The following is a 24,613-nucleotide window of genomic DNA, read 5'->3' on the forward strand; positions in this document are numbered from 1 at the left end:
GGCCTGCGCGTCCGGAGCCTGTGCTCCGCAACGGGAGAGGCCACAACAGAGGGAGGCCCGCATACCACAAAAAAAAAAAAAAAAAAAAAGCTCTCCTGAAGTGTTTCTTATGAGACTCCACGTGCCTAGGAGTAAGGGTCACTCTGATTCCGTAAAGGAGGGAAGAGAATGGGATGCAGGGTGAGACGCGGCGGTGGAGACTGTGCCTTAGCCATGGGGTGTTAGGATTGGGGGATGGGAGGGGGCACAGGCTGCAGAGACCACAGGGCTCATCTGAAAGGGAGCTGCAGCTGCTAGGTTCTATAGCCAGTTTTCTCCTTGCCAGGAATATAGGCGCAGGGCTGCCAACTAGAATTGATTTTTCAAAGAAAGGTGGAAACCTAGATTTTAATATGAAATCTTCAAGCTTTTAAATATCAAAAATGGAGTGAAATTCACACTGGTCAAGGACAGAAGTTTGTGAACCATAAAATGTGTTTGCAAGCCCTGTGGGGTCTGCTTCCGAAGGTCTGGAGACAAAAAGAAAAGTGAGGAATCAGTGTATTGACTCCAATGCTTGATCACCCAAGGACGTTATCCTGCCTCACAGGATCCACCGTGGCCAGTGAAGGCTGACATACATCACAGTCTCTAACCTGGAAATCGGCCTTCTTTGTTGTAACCAATATTAATTTAATTCTGTGTAACCCTTTTAAGGGACCTGTCCATCTCCTGATACCTCATCACCACAATTTCCTGACAAAGCCTTTGCACCTCATCTTAAATCTTTAGATTTCCAGGATCATGAAATGTATCATTCAGTCAAAGTATTTTGATTGACATTTGGGCCAGCTTCTTCCATATAGCTTTCACGTGGTTAAGTAAGACTTAAAATCGAGCAGTTTTTAAGATTTAGAACAAGAAATGTATTAGTGTAACTTTGCTTGGAAATCTTGACCTAGAGATAGAAGAGAATCAGGTCACCCTTCTGAAAGACAAGGCAGCCAAGTGTGTTTCTACTTTTTAAAATATAGTGTGATTGGGGCTTCCCTGGTGGCGCAGTTTTTTTTTTTTAACCTTTAAAAAATATTTATTTATTTATTTGGCTGCGTTGGGTCTTCGTTGCTGCACACGGGCTCTCTCTAGTTGCAGCGAGCAGGGGCTGCTCTTCGTTGTGGTGCGCGGGCTTCTCCTTGCAGTGGCTTCTCTTGTTGTGGAGCACGGGCTCTAGAGTGCAGGCTCCGTAGTTGTGGCACACGGGCTTAGTTGCTCCGCAGCATGTGGGATCTTCCCGGACCAGGGCTCGAACCCGTGTCCCCCGCATTGGCAGGCGGATTCTTAACCAATGCGCCACCAGGGAAGTCCTGTGGGATCTTCCCGGACCAGGGCACGAACCCGTGTCCCCCGCATTGGCAGGCGGATTCTTAACCAATGCGCCACCAGGGAAGTCCTCTACTTGTTATTTTAAGATAACTTTTAGCTTATAATGGTTTTGTTTTCCTTCTTTTTTTAATGCCCTTGATTTGTTACTTTTTCATACGATTTTATAGACTATGTCATTTGAAAATTTCCCTGAAAATCTGGAAATGTCTCATAATGGCAAAGCTTTCCCCCTCTTTTTGTTTTTTCCGTATTCTTTTCCTTCTTTCTTTTCTTCCTTTCTTCTTTCCTTTATCTCTTTCTAACTTTATTTTTCTTTCTTTCCATCCTTCCCTCCTTTTTCCTTTTTTCCTGCTTCATTTTCAGAACAACTGTTTTTTAAAAAAAAAAAACAAAACAACTAAAATGGCTCGTGTCATTGCTTCATTGCTGTTCACTATATCACCAGTAATGAAAGTAAAATAAATCTCTTTCTTAATTGTATGAGAAGCTTTAAAAAATTACAACTCTATAAATAATTTTTCTCAAATTATTACCTATATTAGGTAGTGGTGGTTAATTGACACTTGCTCTGTTGCAGTGTGTAAGAGTTTGTACTTTTTAATTACAGTAAAATTTAAACATGTAAGAGGAGAGAGAAGAGTGTAAGGAACTCCCCACATTCTCGTCACCTGGCGTAGACAGTCACCAACTCATGGCCTGTCGTGTTTCATTCATACCACCTCTCACTTCCCCTTTTCTGGATTATTTCAAAGCAAATCCCAGATATTTCATTTGTAAATATTTCAGTCTGATGCTTGACTCAGGATCAAAAAATAAGGGCCTGGGGCTTCCCTGGTGGCGCAGTGGTCGAGCGTCCGCCTGCCGACGCAGGGGACGCGGGTTCGCGCCCCGGTCCGGGAGGATCCCACGTGCCGCGGAGCGGCTGGGCCCGTGAGCCGTGGCCGCTGCGCCTGCGCGTCCGGAGCCTGTGCTCCGCAACGGGAGAGGCCGCGACAGTGAGAGGCCCGCGTACCGCAAAAAAATAATAAAATAAGGGCCTGAAGTGAGCATATACACTTGGACTTCTTTTAGTATTGGTGATATTTCTACTTTCTCTTACCAGAATTTTTCAGGTTATCAATATTTTTAAAATTTTTAATTGTGATAAAATTACACATAACAAAATTTATTTTGAACATTTTTAAAGTGTACAGTTCAGTAATGTATATTCACATCATTATGCGATCAGTCTCCAGAATTCATCTTGCAAACTTAAACTCTAAAACAACTCCCCATTTCCCCCTCCCCCAGCCCCTGGCAACCACCATTCTAGTTTGTTTCTATGAATTTGACTAGTCTAGGTACCTCCTAGAAGTGGAATCATTCAGTATTTGTCTTTTGTGACTGGCTTATTTCATCAGGTTATTATACATTAATTTCCCGTGGCATTTTTACATGTTGGTACCAAAGTGGCATTTCTTAAAAAGGACTTATTCTCTACTATTGTCTATAGTACTAAAAGTAAAATTATCTTTATTAAACATACCAATCTCTACAGCGCATTCCTCCTTATCCACTCCCCGCCCCATGAATAAGGTAAATATAGCAAATAGCTGTTAACCAGTAGTACCAGAGCACCACAAATTCGAAAGAAAAAAATACATTTAATCACAGAAATTTATCACAAACATAATAATGAACCAAAAGGAAGAGGACGTTTTGATTATTGGGCTTTGGATATAAGGCAGTTTGAAACTAGATAAAATCTGAAAAAACAATCACAAACAGACCAAGCAAGAGCTGGGAAATTAGGGTCATTATTGCTGCTTCAAAAACAAAGACGAAAACCAAAAAAAGACTGCCAGATCTAACCACCTATCTGCAGGAGAACGGAGGCTGGAGGCACATGTTAAATGACCACGGGGTACAATCAGGATGAATGGTTCCGTTTCCAGTGATGCTGAAACATTTACGTGCGCCTCCCTGGAGTTGCCTTCAGAGAGATATTGGCAAATTATTACCTTTTAGATTGAATATGACTCTTTTAAAAAAGCATAAATGGCAGATAAGAGGATAATAAGGCTTAGAAGTAGAAAATGTGATGCAATTATAAGGGAACTTGTTTTCCTGGTAGAGGAAAGTAAGCCAAGATGTAACCACACTATAAAGTCTATTTTTTCGCTGCTAAAATGCTGTTTATCGTGATAAAGCAAGGGAGTGTAGACAATTTGCTTTTGCTTCTTTGTATTTTTCAACTTCCCATTTACTACGTACACACAAGCATCCATACGTAGGTTAACTAAAAGGAGCCAGGACGTAGGGGTTGAGGAGGGCAGTTGGTAAAAGCTGGTGAGAAGAGTCACAAAGCAAAGGAAGTGCTCCCTGAGGCACGGCCTGCCCTGCCCACCCAGGGTGCTGCTAGGTTGCCAACAGTTCATCTGGATCAGAGGGGGGTAGGATGCAGTGCGTCTTTGAGAAAGAACTTGGTTATGCTTCTAACGCGATTTAAAAGGTACTTACCCTTATAGAATTTTATTGTTATTTTTAACACTTAATCAAACATTTATTGTAATAATTGGAACACTTGTTGGACCTTAGTGACATTAGACAGTGAACTTCTGCTGAGGTAGGTGCCCTAATGCTGGTGAGAATCCACAGTAACAAAATTAGCAGCTTTTTATGTGAGCTGAGAAATCAAATAATTTTAATAACCTTTAGGTTTCTTGCCTACTAAAATATTATTAGGATCACTATATGGGCATGATAAGTTGTCTTGGTAACGTGATGATTTAAACTATTTTAAACACCATTTTTCTCATTCTGCGCATTATCCATGGTTTCTAAGACTTAGTAACTTGCATTAAATTACCCAGAATAAGTAATTACTAACTAATCTTCTCTTATATAGCCTAAGGATGAGTATTATTAATTTGAAAGGATGAAGGTAGTTTTCATCAGACCTAAAACTTACCCAACCTTATGCCTTATATTTAATTTCTTAATACAATTTGATAACTACTAAGGTGTTTCAGGTGTTTACTGAATATTTTGTGACTCGATCGTAAGCAGAAGCCTAGTATTTTAGGAGACCTTTTACCCTCTAGTTGCCCAGAAGCTCTGCCATCTCCTTGGCATGAATGTGATGGAGTTCACTCGGGCTATTCTCACGCCCCGGATCAAGGTCGGCCGAGACTACGTGCAGAAAGCGCAGACCAAAGAACAAGTGAGTTTGACCTCAGCTGCTCTCACACGTTTGTGTGAATGATAACCGTGGCCATTAGACCTTCTGATGGGCATGTAACAAACGGAATCAATAGGAGCTCTATTATATGGATGTTTCTTGGTACTAATTGAGTACTTTCTCTCAGAACATTTTTAGAGGTGACTTGTTAAAAAAGGAAATCTGAAATATCACCTCGAGTTTTCCCCAGGTAGATGGATCGTCCGTGTTCCCCAGGACATGTACCTCGGGATGCCGCCCAGCACTGGGGTGCCCTGCTTGCTCCCTTGTCCCTGTTGGGGGGAGGGGAGACAGCGCCAAGAATGCAGGAGTCGGATTCACCCATCCCCTGCTGGGCTCTGGGCAGAGACGCTGCCTAGAACCCCAGGAGCAGCGGGAAGAGTTTATTTTTACCGGGCATCCTCACCCGTTTCCTACATTGATGATCTCCAGTTTGCATGTAATTGTACTAATATCCTCTGTTGATGTATAAAATTCAGAGAGGATTAAGCAGTAAGTGCTCTCTGAGGGTTTTGGGGGTGCTGTAGATCATTAAACTCCCTCCATCAAACAGCTGTTAGTGTTTTGTTGAGATTATTTCCGGAATAAAAGGTTGACGTTGTCTAATTACAGGCCGATTTTGCAGTAGAAGCTTTGGCAAAAGCTACCTATGAGCGGCTCTTCCGCTGGCTCGTGCACCGCATCAATAAAGCTCTGGATAGGACCAAACGGCAAGGGGCATCTTTCATCGGAATCCTGGATATCGCGGGATTTGAGATTTTTGAGGTATATCTTTCTCCCTCCTGCTCTTCCTTCCTTCTGTTTATTCTTTTAACAAATAACACTTAAGGCTCCCTCTGTACCAGCTGCAGTGCCGGCCACCAGGGATGTGACGGTAGATAAGTAGGTACAGTCCCTGCCATTCTGTTGATGATCGAGAGTCAAACGTTAAGTGGCAGAAACCCCAAATTCTCAGAATTTTGGATAATGAAGTCGGGGGGGGGGGCTGTGATAGAAGGAATGGGGGGGCCCACTGTGGAAGATGTGTCTGCAGCAGTAAGAGTGGAGCACGAGAAGCCCCGGCCTCAGGAAGAAGCCCCAGCATAATGAGAGTAGGTCCAGTGGTCCTGTATGGGAGAGAATTTGTCAGATGTGAGAAACTGCTAGAAAGCCAGTGGGACTAGATGTAGCCGACCAAAGGGGCAGAGGAGCTGGAGACCTGGAGCGTGAGATGGAAAAGCAGAAGCAGGGAGACCGTGGAGGATGGCATTGCCGTAGCCTGGCGGCCAGATGACACTGGCTTGAGCGGGGGTCAGGAGCAGCTGTGTGAGGTCAAGAGATGAGGAAACATAGTGGACTCTGTTCTGAAGATACACCCACAGGATTTGGTGATGCATCTCAATATATTTCATTACTAAGCTGACTAGGTTTCCCCGAACACTTACCATCAATCCATCAAAGGTCTGCAGTCACATACCTGCTATGGTTTTGCTGAACGTTGATAAAATTTCGGTCTCCTAAAAATGTGTATCTTTATCTCTCCTTTGATAGACACTATACAGCAAGGCACAGATACTAAATTCAGTACTTCTTGGGATCAGTGTGCTGCTTTGGCCAGTTGGATACTGAATTGTCCTGTTTTAAAATGAACCCCTTTGGGCTATACGTCTGTCCTCATAAAATCTGAACTGTTACTGGTATAAGCAGTTTTATCCCCCAAACTGCCACTGCCACTATAAAAGATTGCTTTAATATGTTTTTTGTTTTTTAATTTATTTATTTTTGGCTGTGTCGGTTCTTCATTGCTGCCCGCCGGCTTTCTCTGGTTGCGGCGAGCGGGGGCCCCTCTTTGTTGTGGTGCACCGGGTTCTCATTGCAGTGGCTTCTCTTGTTGTGGAGCACGGGCTCTAGGTGCACGGTCTTCAGTAGTTGTGGCAGGCGGGCTCAGTAGTTGTGGCGCACGGGCTCAGTAGTTGCGGCGCACGGGCTTAGTTGCTCCGCGGCATGTGGGATCTTCCTGGACCAGGGCTTGAGCCCATGACCCCTGAATTGGCAGGCCATTTCTTAACCACTGTGCCACCAGGCAAGTCCCCCAAATTTATCTTTAAAGTGAACATACTTGTTTAAAACCTATTTCAAGGGGTAGAGGAGGACTAGGCCACCTGCTTCTAAAACTAATTCGAAAAATAATTAAAGTATAGATAGTAAAATTCTGAAAAAGAAATGAAAAGAGGATATTAAGAGATAAAACATTATAAAGCTGTAGAACTTCAGAAGTATGGTTTTGACATACGAATATACACAGACAGTAAAAAAAGAAAACGTTTTAGATGCTAAAAATGCAGGATTGTTTAGTGAGTGTTATTTGTCACAGAAAAGAATGGAAAATGTCCACTGTTAGGAGATTTATGCTCACCGTAGGAGACTGGTTTGATTAATTATGATGTACCTGTACTAGAGGACTATGCACCCATTATAAAGAATGAGGTGGCTTTATATTACAGTCTCCAAGATGCGTTGTTAAGTTTTTTTCAAAATCAGGGTAACACACATTTATGAGTGCATATACTATTTCTGGAAGGATCACAAGAAATAGGTGACAGTAGTTGCTTATAAGAGAGCAAGTGGGTGATTGGAGTGAGACTTCTCAGTGCAACTCTCTGTACATTTTTAATTTTATACCATGTGTTACCAATTTAAAAATCGATTATTTAAAAATACAGTTGGTAGCTTAAATATGAAGACAAGTAGAAATCCATTAAAGAAGAATACCATCACATGTAGTAGCTCAGGCTAAATAGAGCACTAAGATCTCGTGATCTTAAGGCAGAGCAAAATCCATTCGCATAAACATAACCAAGCACCATCGGGCGGCCTGCAAGTGCTGATGTGGGTCACTAGAAATGCAGTGTTGAACAAGGCAGACTCTTCCCTGGCCCTCCTAGCGTGACCTCGTTCTAAGACGCTGAGTGTGACACCTCCCAGGGAAGATTGGAATGGCCTTTTCAGACTATAAATCTATTCTTTGGGGCTTGATTAAACCTTCCCTAATTACAGATCACTTTATAATGAAAGAGGTTGTTTATGGGCCCATGGTACTTGTGTGGGCAGCATGGAAGCAGAAGAAAAGGCTGATTACTTCTCATATAAGACGACTGCTTTAAGAAAATTATCCCTGTTACTTCATCCATCCATGTTTCATCCCATCAGCAGCACAATAGAGAAATGGGCAGATTTCACAGAGAGGGAAAAAGAAATGTCTGTAACAGATGAAAAGGTTATTCTTTTTTTTCTATTATTGTTTTCCTTAACTCACTCTGGAGCCGGCGGCCTGAGTAAGGAGCAGAGAAGACAGCAGCCTGTCTGTCCTCTGGGCCCTCAGAGCTCACGGAGACGCGCTTGCCTCCTTGGCCTCCGGCCTTCCCAAGTCTCTTCGTTTCTCTTCTTTTTCTCACTTTCTTTCTCATTTATTCATTTCTCTTCATTAACCATTCGCTAATCACAGTGGTTTTATTTGTAGATACTCAGCACACTAAGTTTATCATTTGCTCATTTTAGCTTCGCAGCAGTGTGGTGTGTGCGCGTGTGTGTGTGTGTGCGCGCGTGTGTGTGTGTGCACGCGTGTGTGTGTGTGCGTGTGTGTGTGTGTGTGTGCGTGTGTGTGTGTGTGTGCGTGCGCGACAGAGATGAAGAGAGACCCCCTCGGTTTAGTCACTGTCATCTGATGGACTCAGTAGGGTAGTCAAGGCCTGATGACTAACTCTTAGAACTTTCTGAGCACTAGCTGACTCATTACCCCTCCCCCAACCCCACCCCACGTTTGGAACATGGCTCTCCTGGCACCTGCAGCTGAACTCCTTCGAGCAGCTGTGCATCAACTACACCAACGAGAAGCTGCAGCAGCTCTTCAACCACACCATGTTCATCCTGGAGCAGGAGGAGTACCAGCGCGAGGGCATCGAGTGGAACTTCATCGACTTCGGGCTGGACCTGCAGCCGTGCATCGACCTCATCGAGAGACCCGTAAGATCCTCCCCCCGCCGTCTGGCTCTCGGCTCCTGCCCAGGCGGTGCCTTGAGTGTTTTCTTGCCATCAGCTGAGACGGGAATTATCCTGTCTCGTGAGTGCCGAGATAATTTTCTAGTCTAAATTTCCTAGGAAAGTGATGCCCATTTGAAAAGTGAGTAGCATGCCAGTAAGACCCTTCTTGAGCTGTCCTTTCTCACGGCCGCGCCCTGTCCTCGCGTGGGTCCGTGTGCTGGCCAACGTGGTCCTTCGCTGCCCACAGGTGCCACGGTGGTGGCGGCGGCTGCCTTCGCTCCAGCCCTTGGCACGTGTCAAGGGTGTGGGGCTCAACTGAGCACACGTCCGAGGTGATAAAGGGGCGCCGTGTCTAGCTGGGAATAAGACAGGTCATGCAAATCCATTTTGGGGGGGTTACTAAAGCTTATCCTCATAAGTACAAAGATGCTTTTTCATAAGGTTTTTCAAAACGTTGGAAGAGTTATAATCATGGGGAATTTAACTGTAGCATGTGGAGTGACACAGCATCATGATTCCATTGTGGGTCCTCTCAAAATGGAGAGTGAGGACGACTTTTTCCAGAAGGAAATGTCAGGGCACCTGCCTGTCCCGGGCGTCTGGCCTCATCTCTCACAAACCCAGGCCCCGCCTGGCTTCTTACAGTACTCTGACCACGAGACAAAAGATGGTCTCCCAAACTTAAAGCTCTTTAGAAATCCCCAGTGAAGAATAAAGACACAGACCTACTAGAGCATGGCCTTGAGGATATGGGGAGGGGGAAGGGGAAGCGGTGACGAAGTGAGAGAGTGGCAGGGACATATATTCACTACCAGACGTGGGGTGGACAGCTAGTGGGAAGCAGCCGCATGGCACAGGGAGATCAGCTCGGTGCTTTGTGACCACCGAGAGGGGTGGGATAGGGAGGGTGGGAGGGAGGGAGACACGAGAGGGAAGAGGTACGGGAACATATGTATATGTATAACTGATTCACTTTGTTATAAAGCAGAAACTAACACACCATTGTAAAGCAATTATACTCCAATAAAGATATTTTAAAAATAATAATAGTAATAAAAAAAAAAGAAATCCCCAGTGAAAAGGAAAAGGGATGAGAGGTCTTGACGTTGAAAGATGAAGTAGGAAAAATAAAAAGGAGACAAAATTATGGACCTTCTGAATCATGCTGCCACTCAGTCCTTTAGAAAAGATTAAATTATATTTGGCCCCTCTTTCAGAATTTAGAAATATTTTCATTGAAACAGATTAAAAATGTAAAAATTATGGCAGAAAGATGGGTGTTTCACTTATCTTAATCCAGAACTTCATTTCTCAAAGTTGTCAGATGAGTGGGGTAAATTGGGTTAAATGCCATCCTGGACCTTAGGATCACCTAAGCCTAGCGGCCTTTGATTATAGTGTTCTTTTAGCAGCTCTGAACCCCGCAAATCCTTTCAGGTAGAGGGGCCACACACTAGACAGCCAGGGAGTAAGGGTCTCAGTCCTGGGCTCCTGGAGGGGAGGATTCTCTCAGCTGCTTCTACCTGCTCTGTTCTGTTAACCTCCGCCTTCCTGTGACCACATTATCACACTGTTTCGTTCATGTTTAACTAGAACCTCCAGTTACTTTTTAAGCAATATTTGCACAGAGCCAGCTCTTCTGCAGTAAACATAAAGGCCTTGTGAGTTGAGGAAAACTGGTCTTAAGAGATTTATTCCAAAAGCTGATTTCATCACTGTGCCCTAGAATTGGTACGCTCGGTCTTGTATCAGAAACTTTGCCATATTTGCAGTATGGCAATAAACGATGACCCCCGAAGCACTATAAAATAGGCCGTCATTGTTTAAATATTTCATTTAGCTTTCACGTGTACCCCACTTTCCTCCAAAAAAGAAGTCGTTCCATTGATTTCCGAGCTCCCAGAGAATGGCAGGCTCTGGGCATTTTTTTTAAATTTGAGACATAATTCACTCTCCTAAAATTCACCCTTTTAAAGTATGTAATTCAGTGAATTTCAGCATATTCACAGAGTTGTGCAACCATTAGCACTGTCTAATTCCACAACATTTTCATCATCCCACAGGGAAGCTTCCTACCCTTGGCAGTCACTCCTGTTCCGCTCCCCCAGCCCCTGGGCCGCTAATCTATCTTATGTCTCCGTGTCTTTAAGTCTCTAAGGCTTTTTTCAGTGAACTAGTTGAGTGAAATAAAGGCTCTATTCTATTTGTTGATAAAACAAACCAATGAAGTAATTGATTACTTCATCACCTTCCATATATTCTACTTCACAATAGTTTTAAATATTTCACCAAGTGTGAAGTGCTCGTTTTATTTAGTCATCACTTAAATAGAAACTTAAATTGACTAGGGTATAAAATGTCTGAAGCATTTCAGCTAGTTGAGGGTTTATAACAATTTATCCACCCAGTTATTGAATATAAAGATTCAGTTTTGTCTCCACACCTTTCAGTTCCTTTCTGGTGTCTTTTATTTGCTACTTTTGGGGGAGTTATCTACTTGGAATTAGTTTTTTATAAGTTTGTGAGATACAGTACTCATCCATTTTCTTACCAGTACTTCTTGAGCAGTTTGAGATCTCAGTGTTGTTTGCATGATAGTTACGATTTGGCATTACCTGCTACCCTAGCAGTTTGATTTGCACGGATCTTCACGAAGCTCTAACTGTTTTGGAAGTTAAACTGCCAAACCCAGTGGAAAACATCCTTGTATGTACAGTGACGTGCAAAACGTGTCAGTTCTTCTTGCCTCTGTTATCAGGCTAACCCTCCTGGTGTGCTGGCCCTTTTGGATGAAGAGTGCTGGTTCCCTAAAGCCACAGATAAGACCTTTGTTGAAAAACTAGTTCAAGAGCAAGGGTCCCACTCCAAGTTTCAGAAACCTCGTCAACTGAAAGACAAAGCTGACTTTTGCATTATACATTATGCAGGGAAGGTAAGAGTGAAAGAACTCCATTAAAAGTGCTGTGTTTGAGATTTTGCTGCATTTGACGAAGGTTGTAACGAATGTGCCGATATACACTTACAAACCCTTAAATATAGTACACATTACAAATGCACCTCCTTCGAGACAACCCATTTTTTGGATTGTTCTATGACTTATTTGGGGGGTGGAACGGGGGAAGTACAGAGAAAGGTTTGTTGCAGGGCCAAGTGAGGAGGACGGGTGGCTCATGCCCAAAACCCCTGAGCCCCCGATAGTTTGGGGGAAAGGTTTTCATAGGTAAAATTTGAGGTGAGGGCTACAGGGTGTGTGACTTTCTTCTGATTGGTTGTTGGGGAGGGAACAGGGCAGGGCTCCGGGAATCTTGGGTTGAGCCTGGAGTTGCCATCCTCCACCTGGGTGGCGGGGGGGGGTCCCGTGAACGTTTTTGGTTAAGGCTGGAAATGTTTCTTGTTTTTGTCTCTTCCCTCTTGTCGCACCCGGCTCTGGCCCGGCAGGTGGACTATAAGGCGGACGAGTGGCTGATGAAGAATATGGACCCCCTGAATGACAACGTGGCCACCCTCCTGCATCAGTCCTCTGACAGATTTGTGGCAGAGCTCTGGAAGGATGGTGAGAATGTGCTTGCGTTTGTAATCAAACTTGGCCGAATCTTTTACAGTTAAGGCTTATATACGGTTCTTTTACTTATAGATGTGTGTAGACTTTTTCACTTTAAAGCTCTTTATTTTCCCTAGAGCAGGGCTGCCGTTGTATCGGAATTTACCCACTTTAAGAAAACTTGGGTAATAAGACATCTGCCTGCTTGGTCAGGTGCTGTAGGAACATTCTAGTAGCAGAGCCATGAAGAACTACACACTTGCCTCAGGCCACCCTGATCCCAGTGCAGTTGTAATCCAAGGGTGTTGGGATACAAAACCTGAGAAGCCTTGCGCATCTTCTCTGTGTTGTGTCCAGGCCAGCTGAGCTGCATCCTACCCTCCACACGCACGCAGAGTGGCTGGTGAATAAACTCAGACCGTCTGCATATAGATAAGTCGTTTTTATTTCCGTCAGTCCTCATACTTCTTTTGATTACATGGACCTCAGGTGAAGGTTTTGGTGATTTTATTATAGACTAGAGATTTTGCTGGTACCAGAAGAACAAAGCAGCTGTGTGCCTGTGTGTACGGTGGGACCAGCATCTTCTGGCATTTAGCGCTCTCTACGCTTTCATCCTCGTTGTCCCACTGCTTCACTTGGCCTCAGGTCATGCAGTCCCTTAGTTCAGCCCTGGATCTGCCCCTGCCTAGGCTTTGACCCTGAGGCCAGGCCTGTCAGTTACCTGGCTCACTTCTGCTTTTGCTATAGCATCTCAAGACCTTGCCATCTAGCTGCCTCCTCAGGTAGAGAGAAGGAAACCCAGAAGGCAGATCAGAGGGCTTAGGGCAATCAGGACAAAAGGAAAGAGAAGAACAGCCACAGGGAAAGTGAGCAGGGGATGGTGGCCCTACCAGAGACAGCCTGGTCAAGGTCACGTGCACCGGCTCCAGCAAGCGTGAGGGAGCCTGCAGGGCTGGGCACACCGCACGCGTACACGCACGTGTCCTGGGGAGAGATCGTGTGCGTGAGACTGTGTACGGGGAGGGACTGGGGGAAGGGCTAGGCTTCCAGCAAGTAAACCAGAAGCTTTTGACCCGTGTCCCATTGGATGGAGGTCTTCACCCGCTGCTGCGTGCTCGCTGTCACTTGCGGTGACCTGGTCAGCCTGGGGGGGCCCGTGAGGACTGAGGCGAGAGCAGGACCCTAAGGTGGTGTCTGTGGTGCCCACGCGGCTGAGGGACTCTTGGCCCCGTTCTGGGAAGTGTGACAGTGGGTCTGAGAAATGGATCTAGCGTGGAAAAAGGGACCCTGAGCTCTGGTGGCCTCCAGGTCCACAGGGCTGGGAAGAGCAGCACAGGTCAGTGGGAAAGGTACACAGGAAGCGCCACGAAAAGAGGAGGAAGGAGTAACGCTGCCCGTCAGAAATGCTGTGTTCAATCCGGAGTCGATTCCGCTGTGCTGCCCCGGGCAGTGTGGCCCACGGAGCCCACCGCGCCCACCCCTCCTCCTGGCTCCGCTCAGATCTCAGAGCAAAGGAAGTGAGACGTGAGGACAGACAGCTGAGTGTCGCAGACCCCTGAGATGAATGCCACGGGGACAGCTGAGCGGGGACTGCCTTGTTCCTGGGGTGCTAAGGTCAGATGTCATGAAGGATGAGGCAGTTTTCCTTGTCCTCGAAAAATAATACTTTGTTGAAGAAACAAAGAAAGCCAGCATTTCCTGAGCACGTGCTAAGGGCCGGGCAGTCTCCCAGCACCCCCTGACGAACATTCACATCCTGTCGGGGCCTTAACCGTAGAGGGTGAGTAGGTTTCTGCGAACCCACTCATCTAGGGGTGGATGGCATTTTTAGGAGTGATGTTGGTGTGGAAGAAGCGGGGGTGAAGCCGGTAGAAGGAACGGTCACAGGGCGGAAGTGGAAAATCCCAGCTCGGGGTGAGTGTCCCCCCGATGGGGCGTTAGGGCAGGGTTGGGGCCAGGAGGCAGAGTGAGCGGGAAATGAGGCCGGTGATGGATGAGGCCGGTGATGGATGAGGCCGGAGCACGGAGTACCGCGGTGGCCAGTCTCAGGTGAATTTGACTTCATTGACTAAATGGCATCAGTAGTTTTACGGGCCAGGGTAGGGACACAGCGTGAACTTGAAGAAGCAAAGCGGGCAGTGGTTTGTTGGATGGATCGGGGTGAAAGACCCTGGAAGCGGGGAGTTCAGCGCGAGGTGACCGTGGAAGGAAAGCCAGGGAGAAGACGAACAGAGGAAACTAGCATTTGACCGCTAAAGTCTCAAAAACAGATATTCTCTCTTCATTTTGAATGAGAAGAGAAGCAGGTGTTTGGGGAATCATGACAGCAGGTCCCAGGCTTACACACTGGTTCTGACGTTGTGAACCACTTTTGACTCTTGTCTTTTCACTTCTTAACCGAAAACAATATTGTGGGGAACACCTTTGGAGCCCCTGACCTGTTCCTGTGACCCTGCGTGTCCAGCCATGCTGGACCAGCTCACCGCCCATGCTTGTCAGCAGTGAGGTGGATTCGGGAACCGTGACCAGCGTGTTCCCTGCCGCCCAGGGCCTTCCTCTGGATGGAAACTCAGGACACGCACACAGGCGGGAACGGGACCGAGGAGCCTCTGCCTCGGCTTCCTCCTTCCAGGCTCCTTCTTTAACTCCCCACCTCACCGTCCAGGTACGGGAGGGCCTCTGGCGGCAGCGGGTCAGAAGTGCCAAGAATGTGAGATCCGGCAGGTGAGGGTGGAGATGGGGGCTGCAGCTGCATTGATGATATGATGCACATTCCGTGTCACAGGTGTGGGTGACGTGTCTCACAGGTAGGACCCCATCTGCAGAGCCCTTACCTGCCTTTCTGTGCTTTTCATGGACTAGCTACAGACAGGTTACTCAGTTGATGGCAGAAGCTCTGAGAGGAAAGGCGTGTGGCCTGCGGGGCCCTCCCGTCCTGGCTCAAGCCCTGTCCACCGCTCCTTGGCCCACAGCTCAGGCCCTGCCGGGGCCCTCGCCTTTCTCCACGTGGCCAGCTTGGGAGCACGTGCGGCCACTCTTGTCCAAATGGGCTGAGCGGAATCCTCTCCCCATTGTGACCTGGCTGTGCCAGCATCCGCTCCGGACTCAGCCTGTGTGTTTGCTCTCCTGATATCGCTTCTCTTAGTGGGAAGTCCTGCCATCCGTCAGCTCAGGTGGACGGTTACTCAGTTTAATCGGAGTGACAGGCTCTCAGAGGTGACCCACCGTCGGGGGGAGGGGCAGGCAGAGCCTGATGCCAGGCTCCTCCGATTTCGAGGACCGTGTGTTTCACATGAGGTTAGCGGCAGGCACAGGGGTTTGAAGAGGGTCGTAGGGTGGAGAACTCATCATGCTCACTCTGGACGTAGAGATGTCTTGGGAAAAGGGGAGCTTCTTCTCTAGGAAAAGAAAATAGCCCTGGAAAAGCATGTGATTATTTTTCTCTTTTTACAGCCACATCAATTCAAAGGCAGAAAATGACAAGTTGACTGAATGTATGCGTATATGATGTATGAATATAGTTTGCCTGTGAAGGTGCAACGCCTTGAGTATAAAACATTTCATGTTAAAATAAACTTTGTGTTAGAGTTTTCTCCAGGCCAAACCAGGAGAAATAAGATTTATTGGTGGCAGCCCTGCCCTAGAGATTCATAGTGCCCTACTTTTCTGCTGAAAGATGTTTTGCGATCTCTCTACCAGCTGCACACGATTTCTTGCCACCTCTCGGGGCTAACATACAAGGAAGAAAAGACTTTAAAATTACATTTTCATGTAAATGTGTCTCCTCTGATATTTTCATGAGTAACGGTATGATCAGTAGGTATCATCTTAGTTATGATTTGAAGTTGCTTTAACATTTTGTACAATAGAACTTGCTCCAATCGAATTTTGTTTTCCTTAGCGGTAGTTACCTATTCGTAGTTTGTATTTGAAGTAAATTATATTTCCAAAATCTGGATTGGAAATAAAATTACACAGCAGTGTGAATTTTTGACAGTAAATGCCACTAATATTTACCTTTTCCAGAGTAATCTAACTTGCTGCAGTCTTGTCCTAATTTGCTAATTGGAAGATAATTTTATGAAAGACAACGCAAATAGTACCTTATTACTCTCAAATTTCATCCTGCCTTTACATGTGGGTAACCATTTGACATTAATATGATATAATGCTCACGCCTGGAGTTGGGAATGATTCAGCTATATACATTTATTTTATACAGAACTTTGTCCAGATGTGCAAATTCTCTAAACAGTAATGTTTGCATGGGGTCTGCCCTGGACTAGCTGCTTTTGTAGCCCAATTGCAAAGTTGACTTGTGATGTCGAATGTCTTTCACACTAACTGAAGTGTTTGTGTATTTGCCCCTCTGTCCTCCTGTTTTTGCTGTTTCTCTGCTTTAGAGATTCAGAATATTCAGAGAGCTTCTTTCTATGACAGTGTTTCTGGTCTTCATGAGCCACCAGGTGAATGGATAAAGCCTGTAGGTCTTCCAAACACAAGGGGTTTCAGCCCAGAGGAAGAACTTGCGGGGTGGGGGGCCTGGCAGGGTGGCCGGGGAGGACGGGGGCTTGGTTTCTGGGTTTCTGTTTTTGTTTTGCTCATAGACCTGCATGAACCTTCATTTCATGCTCCGTTTTATTATCCTTCAAGGCAACTGTTTGAGCGCATAAACGATTCAGTCGCTACTGCCTACACATTGCTTCTTTTATGCGTAGCCCTTAAGCACCGCAGGGCAAAAGGTCTGTCGCTACCTTTTCCAGGAGTGCCGTTTGACACACAGTCCTCTAAGGGAATTGTTAGCAGTCGATGTGCCCAGTAATATCTCCTTTGTCTTTGAGTTACCTTTAAATTTTCAACTCTAAGGAACTCCAAGGAGGAGTAGGTTTTTTTTTTTTTCTTTTTTCAAGTCATTAACATTTTGTGAACAAATAATTACCTCACGTATGTTGGTCTCATCATTATGCCTTTTATTTGGACTTTATGTGCATATCTGGCTACTTGCCCTTTTCTTTCGAACTGAAAACCATGAAACTATCTACAAGGCTTGATATGTGCACGTTGATAAGAAGAGTGGAGTGTTAGAACCTGTACCTAATTGAGCTTCACACATTTGGGCCTTATGGTTTGAATCCTTTGCCCTGTTTAAAATACAGCCTAACCTGTATATCGACTGTACTTTAAAAACAGATAGATAGATAGATGCAAGGAAGGAAAGAATTGCAGCCTAACCATGGCGAAGAGGCCCTCCAAAAGCCTAATATAAATGAAGATCACCTAACCTTCCAGTTGTTTAGTGAAATTGTCAAGTAGTAAAAACTCAAAGGTAAAGTCAAATTCGTCTTATAAAATTTCCTTCATGATTTTTGGAACATAATGCTGAGACCCAAACCCATCTCAAAAGTGTTTTAAAAATATGTGAAAGAAACCTACCCGTTTTAATCCACGATTCCTGGGGTCAGTTCTGGCTCACGTACTGTGAAAGCAGTAGGTTGCAAGCAAGGGGGCGGAGGAAGGGAGAGAGTATGCCGAAGGTTGCTCCGTGAGCTGGGATGACTAGTCCGCAGGAGAAATCTTCAAGGTCAGTCATCTTTGGCCTCGGGGGTACTGAGAGAGTTGAGGAAGTGGGGAGGGAAAGAGTTAGATGGTAGTTTGAAGCTTATGGTCTCTGCCTGGGACTTGTGCTTTGTTGAAAGGTCAGCGCTCGATCTTTTGGACTTTCTCCCAAAGTAGAGCTCCCTCTTTAAAATTCATTCCTCCAGCTCTTGGATTTCTAACCATTTAAGAGACTTCCAGCCCGTGGGCCCCCATCACTCCCCCGCTCCTGGCACCAGACGGGTGCACCGTGAAGTCTGCGGGTGGGTGTCCCACACCCAGCAGCTAGGGGCAGCAGCCTCGCCCAGCCCTCCCACCATGGCCTTCCCTCTCCTGCAGCACAGATGCTCTTTCCTGTGGGACCGTGATCTTCGGGGTCTGTGGACCAGGTGCTTTTCTGTACCTGCAGGATCAGGTACGGGGCCACCCTAGACAAAACCATTCCCTGAGGGAGCCGGCTCCCTCCTCCCCGTCTGCTTGCCTGGGCACTGGAAATGTGTGCCTGGTCCGTCTCTCTCATGAGGTGGCCTCTGGTTGAGTCAGCCAGCTGACCCGAGTGTCGGGGTCTCAATCTCTCCCCACCCTGGAGGGCCTTCCATCCACCGTGGCCACAGGTGGTCTTTGAAGTTGTAGGTAGTATTGATATTTCTACAGCAGAAATGTTCTCCTCAACATGTGCTCATGGATTCAAACCCCAGGGAGGGGTAACGGGTTTTAAATGAAAACATGGGCTTGAGTATTTTCAGTGATTTCTCGGAAGACGGTGGATGAAGGGGATCCTCAGGATCAAATCGTGATGGCCTTTGACCCACTGAGGTGGGCGGTGCCTCTCAATGAGATGACAAAGAGCTACCGCGGGCCCTGTGCTTCTAAGTACAGTCATGAGGTTAGGAAAACAGCATTAGAAGAATGTGCGGGCTTTTGAGGAGAAAGATGAGAGATGGGGGTAAAGAGAGGTTCCCAAAACCATCAAATAACAAGTGCGGGAGAGAAAGGAACAGAATTCCTAGAGGCAGAATAAGGAGGTCATACAAGTTTCTGCTATAAACCAAAGGACTGTTTTCTTCCAAATATATTTTGAAAATCTAGACTCCTGGGATAAACTAGTAATGGAGGATGCAATGAATTAGCAAAGCGGGTTCCTAACCTCAAAGTGGTAGGCGGTGTTTTTAGACTAAAAGGGCCTGTGATGATAGGGGTGGCAGTTTGTGGCTTTGGTCCTGATGCGAACTGTGTCGGAGGGACGGTTGTGTGTAATCTGCCCTAACGCTAGCGGACACCTGCCATGTCCTTCACAGGGTAGTAAGTACCCTTAGGTTCTCTGACCCCCCCCACGAGTGCTGGACGGCAGCTGACGGGTCTGGAAGGGTGACCACCGGAGACATCGTGAAAAGTACAGGAAGCAAGTTTTAGTCGTGATAGAGAACTCCCTCCACCCTTTTCAATCTCTCGTAGAAGCAGCACTTGAAACGTGGTGGCAGCAGTTCACTTGGGGCTGGGAATCAGCAGAGAGAGCTCGGTCCCGGCCTGCAGGAGGGCTGCCCCCCGGGGTCTCCCTTCATCTCCTAGCGGCCCCGGAATTCTTCCCTTCCTTCTTGGCATAACGGAAATGACGATGTTCTGACTTTGAAGACGTTGAACCAGTCTTTTTTTTCCTTCAGTGAGTCGCCAGTATCCAGTAGCACGAGTGATAAAAGCAGTCACCATTGGATCTCCGTGTAGATTATATCCACTGGTCCTAACCCCTATTTTTAGTGCCTTTGAGACTCTCTGGTCTAGGTCTGGTCCGGTTTCTGTACGCAGTTTCATTGTCTTCGTGTTCAGTGGACGAAGGTTTTATATGTCGTTGCGTATTCTACTCTTTCCTATTTCTTTATCTTGAGTTCTAACCAGAGTTGGGAGCTCGAGGAGAAGCAGCTTCGGAGGACAGCACCTCCAGTTCCCGAGGTCCAGTGGGGACAGTGACACTTAGTTCTCAGGGTTATCGCGAGTATCAGACGGGGCAGCGAGAGCCCGACCCAGCCCGGGAAGTGCCTGAGTACGCGCTGCCTGCCTGGCCTTGCACTGGCCGCGGCTGCCTCTGCAGCCGCCGTAATTGCTCTTGCACCCTGGTTGCTGCTGCTGTTCTAATTATAAAAAAACAGAGAAAATCAATAAATGCTTATTTGCTTGGCCATTGTGTCCCGCAGGTCCTCTTTTCTTCACAGTGCCCCGAGGCCCCGCTGACAGGCAGTCATGCTGTGCTGCCCGGGGCGGGCATGGGTCATATTCATGGGGCCCGCCCGCGGGAGGAAGCAGGAGTGGCCGTGCCGGAGGCGCTGGCGGGAGGTGTGGGGCTCCCCGTGTGCCCAAACTTTGGCTTCTGCAGGGGCAGAAAGTACAGATGGCGAGGGTGGGTAAGGGAGACAAATTTCAGGTCACCTTAACGCTGGCGCTTGGTGGAAGGCAGATCGCTCTCTTCCCGTAGCACACGCTCCCCGTCAACTGCTGAACTTCCTGGAAGTTTTCTAAAACTTCCCAGACACTCTAGAACATTTAACAGATGGGTTCTACAACCCAGTTATGTAACCACTGTACATTTGTTATTACTGTGTAATGGCCGTACCCTGGAGATGGACTATTCGATGTTAAGGTTGTTTCTGGGAATTCATAGCAGTTAAATATTTGTTTCGGAATCATTTTCAACCGTTAGTAACATTTTAGTGCCTCAAGAGTAGAAGAGCCTTATGCGAATGAGCGCTGAGACTCCGCCATGCGGCTGCCGCAGTGCTGAGGACTAGAGGCTCCTCTAGGGTAGGGGTGTGTGACGTAGTTCCTAATCATTGTGTCTGGGTATTAAAGTTAACACTTAGACAGTTTTCGCCGCCCCCCCCTTTTTGGTTTCCAGCTCTATTATCTAGAGAGAGTTTCTGAAGAACTGGCTTAAATACTTCAAATGAAATAATAGCACTAGTATTTTGGCCCGTGCACAGATTTCAAAACCACAAAATCTCATGTATTCCTCTTGTCTCCCGAGACTGTCCGCTAGAAGAAGGGCCAGTTAAGCATTCCGGCTGTAGACGATACCATTCCTTACGTAAAACAGTTGATGGCGGTTTTATGAGATAGAGGATTACAGTTGTTGTTGTTGTTTTTTTCCTCTTAAACTATGAACATGCCCTTAGAGATCGCAGGTCTGTGGAGCTCATCTCATTTCTGACTGTCCGCATAGGGTTTATGGATGAATAAGTTGTTAGTATAAAATCCTTGGAACTCTTTTCAGGCCACTGGGCAGCCAAATAATGAATTGCAGTGCCCACCAGCAGCCTAACCAGCCTTTCGTGGATGGAGGAGGAGGAGGAGGCTAAACAAAGCCATTCCTTTACCTTGAAACCCTGGGCAGCAGACACGTTGAGGTTTTAGGAGTGATATTAAGTCTTAGAGGAGGCAGTGCTGCTTATTTCAGGGGGCTGCTAGAATCTTGTCTGCATTTTTCACCTTTGTCTGGTTCCTGCCAGAACAGTTTTCAACAAGAAAATATTCTTTTAAAACAGAGGTTTTTCTAGGTCTTGATTTTTGAGTGAAATCGTATATGATTAGTGTGGCCCAAATGAAGTTCCCAAATGAAGTTCCCAAAGTGTTTCTCTTTTACCCAATAATTTTACTCATTGATAGAAACTAACCCTGAGTTTAAGTTTTTGAATTAAAAAAAAAACAAAAAACTGAAAGTCTGAAGCATTAATTTTTTAAAAAATCTTAATATTTAGCTTTGGATTACCCTTATTAAAGTTAAATTTGAAAATCAGGCTCATTATGATAATATTTTTTGTTTATTACTTAAAAAAAAAAAAAAAAGTGGTCCTTGCCCGGGGCTGCGTCGTGGGTCCCTGCCGTCCTGCACTGTGGAAGAGGAGCTGCCCCTTCAGGGAAAGAGCCGCAGGCCGGTGCGCTAAATCCCCGCAAAGTCAGCGCGGTGCACAGGCCGGTGCGCTAAATCCCCGCAAAGTCAGCGCGGTGCGCATTCTCTTTTGTTACGGGCGTGACTTGTTCCTGTGGGTAATTTTGTGTTCATTCAGTGGATATTTGTTTAAAAAAAAATTACTGTGTGCCAGGGACCACGTTCAGGCCAACATCAGGACGTCGGGAAGGCAGAAGAAGCCATTTGAGCTGGTGATCAGAGGGGTCCAGGGACACCAGGGATCTGCTTTCAGGACCCCGTGTGTGTTCGATGCTGGAGAGAGACGTCCCCGGAAGCTTAGTCCAGCCGGAATATACAGGGAACAGAGTGGAAGTGTCATCCCAGGGTCTGACGTATGTGATTGGAAGCTTTGAGGAGGGAGTGGCCTGTTTAGCCTGGAGGCAGTGGGACAGGAAGAGGTGGTAGGGAAAGGGCTGGAGATTTAAAAGCCATTATGAGTTCGCAAGGAGGCGGGGTTCCTGGCAGAGAGCAAAGGATGGAGACCTGAGAGCTTTTTGTGTCTTGGAGAAAATGCAGCTGCTTTGTAGAGCTGGCATCTAGGGAAGCTGATAGGTCCCTTCACCGAGCACTTCATGCTTTCTAGGCACCTCGGTTCTGTAAGGTAGGTCACCTTGGCTCCATTTCACAGAGGAACAAACTGAGGCTGGGAGAAGATGGGCAACTAGACCCAAGTTCACGCAGCTTGTAGGTGGCAGGTGTTTCTGACTCTGGGTAGAGTTCTTCATCCCTGTGCTCTGCTGCTGGGCTGTTACTTGGACCGTTTCCTACAAGCTGTAGGAGAAATGGAGGGATTTTAAGTCTGGCAGCAAGGAACTTTCTTAGTTTTACACAGAGCTGTTAATCATGACAAAGGTGTAACTGGAAAGCACATTGTGGCTGCAGGGGTGGAGGATGAAATGGGAGAGTGAGGCTGCAGGAAGGAACCCGGTAGGGCGTTGTCGTACAGACCAGGGCAGTGGAGAGGAGGGATGGACTGAAGGCTCCGGAAGTTTGACGTGACTGGTTTCAGTAAATCAGCAGCTGGAGGTGGGAGGGGCGTGGAGGCCGACTCCCAGTTTCTGGCTTGAGTAACCCGTGGCCACGTCTGCACTAGATATACAGGAGGAGGGACAGGGAGAATGTGCTTCAGTTTAGGACATTGACCTTGGGCCCCCCTACTTCCAGCCCCTTCTCATCCTCCTTATCCAGCTCCCCCTCCTGCCCCAGCTCCGTGGGGCTCCGGTCATTCGCCCTTTGGGGGGCTCAGCCGGCCCCATAACTTGAAATCCTATCTGGAAGTCAGCAACTCCCAAACCCACCTTTTCTCCTTCAGACCTCTTTTCTTAGCAGCAGGCTGTCCGCTGTCCACTTGACATCTCCGCCTCAGTGTCTCACGGGCGCCACAAACTTAAAGTAGAGTTTGGATCCATCTTTCTGCCCACAGAACCCCCTTCTCTCCCCATCTCCCCAGTGGTGCCACCAGCCACTTGCCCGCCCAAGCCCAAATCCCAGGAGTTCTTGCCCTCGCCCTCTGCCTTATTCTCCATACCAAGTTCATCCTAAGAGCAAGTCAGTCCTGCCACCAAAACACATCTGGAATCTTCCTTCTCCACCATCTCCTCTGTGATCTTACAAGTTCAGCCTACCGTCGTCTCTCTTAGAGTCCGGACTACAACACGGGTCGCGCCTTGCTCCCTGACCCCTCCCCCAGTCCATTCTCTATCGCGTGCGTGCCCTCACCTCCCCAGTCCTGAGGCCCCGCTGGCGCCAGCTTCTTGCACCTCTTCCTGCCTCTGGTCCTTCACACCTGCTGTTCCCACTACCTGCAGTGGTCTCTCCACTGGCTCATCCTTACCCTTAAGGCATTAAACGTAATTTCTCCAGAGAGGTCTCGAACCGTCCATCCTTCTCCTAGCATCCTGTTCTTTTCTTTCAGTGCATTTCTCACTGTTTGTAATTGTGAAAGCATTTAATGTTTACTTCATTTATTTGCTAACATATATGTATCGAGCATGTTATATGCCAGACGTCGCACTAGGTTAGAGGGAGGTGATACTGAGAAAAGCAGACGTGAGGGGCACTTTGTGGAAGGCAGAGGCAGCTTTGTGACTTCTGGGTGGACAGGAGAATATAGGTGTTTAGTGCTGGTGCTGGGAGGTCAGGTATAATGTGATCGCCCAGGATGAGACTGGGGCTTGAGGAAGGCAGAATTCTGGCCAAGTGCTGTCTGCCCGCACTTGTGTCCTGTCTTATTCTAGAAAGGATTTTAGGTGAGCTGAGTTTGGGCCCTCGGTGAGCGTCGTGATGTACAGAAAACGCAACAGAGAAGTCATCAAGGAGAGTGTGGTAGTTAGAGAGGTGGGTCGAGGGCCAGGAGAAGGTAAGAGAAGCCAGGCGTGGAGAGTTTCTAGAATGCTGCTGTGATGGTCCACAGGTAAATGGACCAGGGTCAAGTTAACTACGGCCCGGGCCTGTCATGGCCTGAGTGGAATGGGGTGTGGGGGGAGGGTGGCCTGGAAGCCAGTTGGCTGCACGATGAGAAACTGGCGGGAAGGATGAGGAATGGCAAGTGTAGGAACCGCCTAGAAAGAGGCCCGGCTCTGAGACGGAAGTGGGCGGGCTTACGGAAGTTGGTTGTCATGGCGCGTGCAGGGCCAGGCTTGGTGAGGAGAGACGGGCTGAAGGCAGGGGAGAGCGGTGGTCCCCAAGGGGCGCAAGCAGGAGGAGCTTTGACCTAAACCCTCGAGTCTGGCGGCTTCACCGAGGAGAAAGCATAGGTAGTGCGCAGGCGTCATCCACCCTCCTCGCAGCTTCTACGGAAGGCCTGCGTGACTTGGACAGTTCCCTTACCTCCTGGGCCAAGGTTGCCTCTTCCATAAAAGCCTCACTGGACATCAAGGATTGGAATCAAGACTGAGGTTTTGCTGAGAGAGCA

At 47.1% G+C, this 24,613-nt stretch overlaps 1 protein-coding gene across 1 annotated transcript in view; it reads left to right on the top strand.

Annotated features, from left to right (window-relative positions):
* Positions 1-24,613, top strand: part of MYH10 (myosin heavy chain 10) — a 129,613-nt gene that overhangs the window by 63,477 nt on the left and 41,523 nt on the right. Inside the window, exons 9-13 of the mRNA XM_028500033.2 lie at positions 4,446-4,564; positions 5,195-5,347; positions 8,411-8,584; positions 11,361-11,534; positions 12,041-12,155. Of these exons, the coding sequence (XP_028355834.1) occupies positions 4,446-4,564; positions 5,195-5,347; positions 8,411-8,584; positions 11,361-11,534; positions 12,041-12,155 (735 nt within the window). The remainder of the gene's footprint in view (positions 1-4,445; positions 4,565-5,194; positions 5,348-8,410; positions 8,585-11,360; positions 11,535-12,040; positions 12,156-24,613) is intronic.

Source organism: Physeter macrocephalus, chromosome 14 (genome assembly GCF_002837175.3).
Source record: "Physeter macrocephalus isolate SW-GA chromosome 14, ASM283717v5, whole genome shotgun sequence".
NCBI classification, from domain to species: domain Eukaryota; kingdom Metazoa; phylum Chordata; class Mammalia; order Artiodactyla; family Physeteridae; genus Physeter; species Physeter macrocephalus.